The 7,500-nt window shown below is 44.4% G+C and overlaps 1 protein-coding gene across 1 annotated transcript in view; it reads left to right on the forward strand.

The window, feature by feature from the left end:
- Positions 1-7,500, forward strand: part of LOC127002284 (cell adhesion molecule Dscam2-like) — a 146,091-nt gene that overhangs the window by 50,317 nt on the left and 88,274 nt on the right. The window contains exon 3 of the mRNA XM_050868095.1: positions 2,633-2,750. Coding sequence (XP_050724052.1) covers positions 2,633-2,750 — 118 coding nt within the window. The remainder of the gene's footprint in view (positions 1-2,632; positions 2,751-7,500) is intronic.

Genomic DNA, 7,500 nt, shown 5'->3' on the forward strand with positions numbered 1-7,500 from the left:
TAACGCTGGGGTTTAATTTGTTGGTTAGAGTATTATTCATATTTGTTTGTATGTTTTAAGATATGTATTAGATATGTACTACTACTACTACTACTACTACTACTACTACTACTACTACTACTACTACTACTACAACTACTAAAGGCGCTGCCTTGTACAGAAAAGGAGCTGCCTTGTGCAGGCCTATCGGCCTCTTGCAGACTCCTGCGTGCTTATGTTCTTATGTACTACTACTACTACTACTACTACTACTACTACTACTACTTTTTTTTTACAGCAAAGGAGACAGCTCAAGGGCACAAAAAAAAATAATGAAAAAAAAAGCCCGCTACTACTACTACTGCTACTACTGCTGGGATCACACATCCGCGATTTCGCTCTGCGACGGTTGGCGATTTTGAAAATTTCCGAGATCGGCATATAGGCTCGACATCGTAGCGACGTCCTTGCGATTAGTCGCAATAGTCACGCGGTAAAGCTCGCACGACTTCCGGGTGCCGGCCCGTCGCGCAAACATTTTGAAATGTTCAAAAAGTTCGCAGAAAGTCTGCGATATTGGCCAAATCGCACGATTATACGCACGGTTAAGCGAGAGACCATCGCAGTATGCGCTCGCATACCCTCGTCAAACGCAAGGGGTCGCGATGTATGCGAGCGTATATGCGAGCGACTTTGTACATCGTGCGTATGGCAGGGACGCTGCTTCGGAAAGGTCGCTCGCACACACACTGTGCTACCACACGCCGCTACCCTGCCCGCCTGCAAAATAATAGCCTAGTGTTCATGAATTTATAATAATAACATATTATTCCTAACTGCTAAATAATAGCTTAGTGTTCATGACTGGAAAATAATAGAATCTTATTCCTAAATGCAAAATAATACCCTAGTGTTCATAAATGCAAAATAATAGAGTAGTATTCCTAACTGCTAAATAATAGCCTAGTTGTCATGATTACAAAATAATAGAATAGTATTCGTAAATGCAAAATAATACCCTAGTGTTCATGAATACAAAATAATAGAATAGTATTCCTAACTGCTAAATAATAGCATAGTGTTCATGAACACAAAATAATAGAATAGTATTCCTAAATGCAAAATAATACCCTAGTGTTCATAAATGCAAAATAATAGAATAGTATTCCTAACTGCTAAATAATAGCATAGTGTTCATGAATACAAAATAATAGAATAGTATTCCTAACTGCTAAATAATAGCATAGTGTTCATGAACACAAAATAATAGAATAGTATTCGTAAATGCAAAATAATAACATAGTGTTCATGAATACAAAATAATAGAATAGTATTCCTAACTGCTAAATAATAGCCTAGTTGTCATGAACACAAAATAATAGAATAGTATTCGTAAATGCAAAATAATAGCCTGGTTTAACTAAATGCAAAATTATAAGCTAGTGTACACAGTAAAATTATTAGCTAGAGTGCACAGTAAAATTATAATGTATTTCTCTTGACTACTTCATGAGCTTGTTAGCAAGTTATTACAGACTGTAAAACTATTTCCACTTACAATTTATTACAGAAGTTGTAGATACGGTATAACATGCAGAAAACCTTACACCACACGAATAAAATCCAATATTCCTCAAAACAACTTACTTTGTTTCCAGGAGATCATGACCCCCAGGTTAAGAACTGCTAAATTAGAAGCAAGAAACAATAAAGCAATATCAGCGACAGCAAGGGAGGGCAGCACGGGCTACTACTTACTTGAAGCACTGGGTGGTCGTTACTAACCGACTTACAAATCTGAATCGACACAAGCAACTGGCGTTGCCAGATGGGGATTATTTTACCATATTGAAAACCTATAAGGTTGATCAGCCGAAATAATAACCTTAGCGTTAGCGCGTCGGGATATGCAGGGCGCCAAGATTAATTTCTGGTTAGTGTGTGTGTGTGTGCCCGCCTATTATGGGTCGCACAGCAACGCGCCCTCGACGTTTTCTCGACCATGCATGCAACGTCGAGCGTCGTCGAGCGGCTAGACGAGGGGCAGTCACGTATAGTCGCCAGGCCCTGCGTTCATCGCGATCCGTCGCAACGGGTTTTATTTTCAAAATTGGGCTCCTCTGCGTACAGTCGCGCGCATTCACGCACGATTCACCTGGACGTCCCCTCGCCTGTCGCCCTCGTGTGCGTATAGGAGAGCGACCCTCCCTCGCCATGTTGCTGTGAGTTGAAACAGAGGCAAATCCACAGAGATAATGGCGATGCTCCCACGATTTCGTGCATTTTCAAAATCGCCAACCGTCGCAGAGCGAAATCGCAGATGTGTGATCCCAGCATACTACTACTACTACTACTACTACTACTACTACTACTACTACTACTACTACTACTGCTACTACTACTACTATCGCTACTACTACTATTACAATAACAACAACAGCAGCCTTTTCTCACCCTGTCCCTCGTCGTGAACTCTACCTTTGACCTCTCGTATTCATTCTAATTCTCTTATTCTTATTTTCTTGTATTCTTGGTCATCCTCCTCCTTCCCTTCTGATTCCTTCTGTTCTTAGTCATCCTCATCCTCCTCGTCCTCAACAACACTAGTACCTATGCTAATAATGATAGTAATCGTGATAATCTCCCTTCCCAGAGGCCCAGGGCGCGGTGGCTCCTCGGATGCGTGAGAGCGGCGGCCGTGTGGTGGTCGAATCGGGTTCTTCAGTCACCCTGCCGTGCGTCGCTCAGGCCCACCCGCCGCCCTCCTATAGGTCAGTTTTGGGCTTCCTCTTCTTTGTCCTCCTCTTCTTTCTCCTCTTCTTCCGCCTCACTCTCGTTCTTTCCCTCCTCCTTCTCCTACTCCTTTTCCTTCTTTTTCTTCTTCTCCTTCACTTTTTTTCTCTTCTCCTCGTTTTCCTTCTCTTTTTCCTCTCTTCTCCTTTTCCTTCTCTTTCTCATCCTTCACATTCTTTTTTTTTTCCTTCTCCTCTCCTCCTCTTCCTCCTCCTCCTCTTGCTCCTCTTCTTCGTCGTCCTCTTCTTCCTCTTTGTTCTCGTTCTTTCCTTCCTCCTCCTCCTTCACCTTTTCCTTTTCCTTCTCATTCTTTTTCTCCTTCACTTTTTTTCTCTCCTCCTCCTTCTCCTTTTCCTTCTCTTTCTTCTTCTTCACTTTTTCTCTCCTCCTCCTCCTCCTTTTCCTTCTCTTTCTTCTCCTTCACTTCCTTTATTTTCCTTCTCCTCTCCTCCTCTTCCTCCTCCTCTTGCTCCTCCTCGTCTTACTCGTTCTCGTCCTTTCCCTCCTCCACATTCGCTTTCTCTTTCTTCTCATCCTTCGCTTTCTTCTTTTTTCCTTCTCCTCTTCCTCCTCTTCCTCTTCCTCCTCCTCCTCTTCATCATCATCATCATCATCATCATCATCGTTATCATCTGATGTGAGTACTGCTTAGGCAAAGGTTCTAACTCCATCTCTCCACCTGGTTCTCTGTCTGGTGTTAGTGTACTCCATCCTGCCCCGGTAAAAGTTCTAATTTCATCTATCCACCTGGTTCTCCGTCTGGTGTTAGTGTATTCCATCCTGCCCCGGCAAAGGTTCTAATTCCATCTCTCCACCTGGTTCTCTGTCTGGTGTTAATATGCACCATCCTGCTCAGGTAAAGGATATAATCTCATCTCTCCACCTGGTTCTCTGTCTGGTGTTAGTGTACTCCATCCTACTCCAGTAAAGGTTCTAATTCCATCTCTCCACCTGGTTCTCTGTTTGGTGTTAGTGTACTCCATCCTGCCCCGGTAAAGGTTCTACTTCCATCTCTCCTCCTGGTTCCCTGTGTGGTGTTAGTGTACTCCGCCTTGCTTTGGTAAAGGTTCTACTTCCATCTCTCCTCCTGGTTCTCTGTGTGGTGTTAGTGTACTCCATCCTGCTCAGGTAAAGGTTGTAACCTCATCTCTCCACCTGGTTCTCTGTCTGGTGTTAGTGTACTCCATCCTGCTCCGGCAAAGATTGTAATTCCATCTTTCCACTTCGGTCTATCTGATGCAAGTGTACTCAATCCTGCCCCAGCAAAGGTTCTAATTTCATCTCTCCACCTGTATTTTTGTCTGGTGGTAGTGTACTCCATCATGCCCCGGTAAAGGTTCTAATTTCATCTCACTGTATAGCTGTCTGTCTTATCATTTCTACGCATAATACGACCTTCCCTTGCCCATTTCTTCTTTTTAGACGTCTTATTCTTATTCTCAATCATCTAAGTTTTACTCTTATCCTTATTCTTCTTACTCATATCCCCATTATCCTATTCTTAGTCGTGTTCCCTAAGCCATGACGCATTCTGCAAGTCTCTCCCTTTTTCCTTTTATCTTTCGTATTTTCTTTTTGGTTGTCGCGCCAAGGCTCTGCACCATACGTAAGGACCGCCAGGATAGGTTAGTCTTCGCCCCCTGTCATTACGCCCCCCTGTCGCCCCCCTGTCGCCCCCTGTTCCTCCCCTATAACGTATGATTTGGTCCTTAGCACACACCCCTCATTCACCTTCCCCTCTCTCCCTCTCCTGCCCTCTCCTTCCCTCTCTTCTCTCTCCTCCCCTCTCCTCACATATTCTCTTTAGCTTCACTAGGGGCGAGAGAGAGAGAGAGAGAGAGAGAGAGAGAGAGAGAGAGAGAGAGAGAGAGAGAGATTTACATAGATTTACATAATGTCCAGACTCGACACAGACCCTATGGCCCAGACTAGGCAATTTGTCCTCAAACTTAGGCTACAAACTACATCAGAGGACCACCACGACTTTGCATTTCTACTTTAGCGAATATTAAGTTGAAGCAAGTGCCGGCCGAGCTTGTTTTTAAATGAGACAATCGTACTACACTGGACCACTGAAGGCGGGAGTTTATTCCTTCCTCGCGTTACTATATATAGGTCTGTGAAAGAGAAAAGTGGAGTGGAGTGAAGTGGAGTGGAGTGAAGTGGAGTGGAGTAAAGTGGAGTGGAGTGGAGTGGAGTGGAGTGCAGTGCAGTATAGTGGAGTGCAGTATAGTGGAGTGGAGTGGAGTGGAGTGGAGTGTTAAGTGAAGTGAAGTGAAGTGGAGTGGAGTGGAGTGGAGTGGAGTGGAGTGGAGTGGAGTGGAGTGGAGTGGAGTGAAGTGAAGTGAAGTGAAGTGAAGTGGTGGAGAGTAGAGTTGTTCTTTCTTCCTTTCGAGCTGGTTGATAATTGTGTACCTGGGAACACCTGGGGAAGGTAGACTGTGGTAACCTCAACGTGTTCCTCCCACCACATGCTCCGAAGGCCAATGTGACGGAGATGAGCACCGCAGCCACGCGCAGCTACAGCGAATGCGCCCGACTTTAACTTGAGACTTTCGTTCAGTGCCGTTATTTCTCGTTCAGGACGCGCCATCGATAATATGTAATTAGATTTGCCAACATTCCTGAGGCAATTAAGTATTTTGAAACATTCGATCAGAGAGAGACACACACACACACACACACACACACACACAGATTTGGTAAGGCTTTCGTAGAGGTTGCTGTGTTGGTATAGTTCCATGGGTAGTTTGAACCTAGGGATAGTTTGACAAGGCCTCTGCACCGTGAACGCGAAAACACTTGTGAGAACCCGACTAATCTCCTTTGTGGCCTTTGGGAATGGTTGTAGTGAGAGCCGAAAGCTTCTGAGAAAACGGGCCTTAGCTACGTCACTGATTATACAACACATAGGAGCGGTAGGAGCAGCAAGTAGCGGGCTTTTTTTCTTCATATTGTTTTCTTTTTTTTACGCCCTTGCACTGTATCCTCTGCTGTAAAAAAAGAAAAAAATGTCCTCCAAACTCTCCTTCATTTTGATCTTGCCTCTCCACGCCTGGGTGAATGTTTTATGTATTTTCAGACATGGTAATAAAAGTGTTCCTATAGGTAGATTTATTATTATTTTTTTTACAACAAAGGAGACAGCTCAAGGGTACACACAAAAAAAGAAGACAATAATAAAAAAAAAGTCCGCTACTCGCTGCTCCCAAAAAAGAATCAAAAGAGGTGGCCGAAAGAAACGTCAATTTCGGGAGGAGAGGTGTCCTGATACCCTCCTTTTGAAAGAGTTCAAGTCGTAGGCAGGAGGAAATACAGATGAAGGAAGATTGTTCCAGAGTTTACCAGCGTGAGGGATGAAAGAGTGAAGATGCTGGTTAACTCTTGCATAAGGGGTTTGGACAGTATAGGGATTAGCATGAGTAGAAAGTCGTGTGCAGCGGGGCCGCGGGAGGGGGGGAGGCATGCAGTTAGCAAGTTCAGAAGAGCAGTCAGCGTGGAAATATCGATAGAAGATAGAAAGAGAGGCAACATCGCGGCGAAATTTAAGAGGTAGGAGACTATCCGTAGGAGGAGGAGAGCTGATGAGACGAAGAGCCTTAGACTCCACTCTGTCCAGAAGAGCTGTGTGAGTGGAGCCTCCCCACACGTGAGACGCATACTCCATACGAGGGCGGACAAGGCCCCTGTATATGGATAGCAACTGCGCGGGGGAGAAGAACTGGCGGAGACGATACAGAACGCACAACCTCGAGGAAGCTGATTTAGCGAGAGAGGAGGTATGAAGTTTCCAGTTGAGATTTTGAGTTAAGGATTGACCGAGGATGTTTAGTGTTGAAGATGGTGACAGCTGAGCGTTGTCAAAGAATAGGGGATAGGTGTTTGGAAGACTGTGTCGAGTTGATAGGTGGAAAAATTGAGTTTTTGGGGCATTGAAGGACACAAGGTTCCTTCTGCCCCAATCGAAAATGATAGCAAGGTCTGAGGTTAAGCGTTCTGGAGCCTCCAGTCCGGAGTCGTGTGCTTCTTGTTGAGAGGGTCTTCTATTGAAAGAAGTTGAATATAATGCAGAGTGGAGTCGTCGGCGTATGAGTGGACAGGACAGTTTGTTATGGAAAGAAGATCATTGATGAATAACAGGAAGAGAGTGGGTGATAGGACAGAGCCCTGTGGAACGCCACTGTTGATAGGTTTAGGGGAAGAGCAGTGACCGTCTACCACCGAAGAGATAGAACGGCCAGAAAGGAAACTTGAGATAAAGGAACAGAGAGAGGGATAGAATCCGAAAGAGGGGAGCTTAGAAAGCAAAGACTGGTGCCAGACTCTATCGAAGGCTTTCGATATGTCTAGCGCAACAGAGAAAGTTTCACCGAAACGGCTAAGAGAGGATGACCAAGAGTCAGTTAAGAGAGCAAGAAGATCACCAGTAGAACGCCCCTTGTGGAATCCATACTGGCGATCAGATAGAAGGTTAGAAGTGGAAAGGTGCTTTTGAATGTTCCGGTTAAGGATTGATTCAACGTAAATAGCCATGTGTTTGATTATAATATGTGTGTGTGTGTGTGTGTGTGTGTGTGTGTGTGTGTGTGTGTGTGTGTGTGTGTGTGTGTAGTAAGGCAAAGTTAAGCAAAGCAAAATAAGGTAAAGTAGAGTAAAGTAAAAAATAAAAATAGAGTAGGGTAGAATAGAGTAGACTAGAGTAGAGTAAAGTGTGTGTGTGTGTGTGTG

Source organism: Eriocheir sinensis, chromosome 22, assembly GCF_024679095.1.
Source record: "Eriocheir sinensis breed Jianghai 21 chromosome 22, ASM2467909v1, whole genome shotgun sequence".
NCBI classification, from domain to species: domain Eukaryota; kingdom Metazoa; phylum Arthropoda; class Malacostraca; order Decapoda; family Varunidae; genus Eriocheir; species Eriocheir sinensis.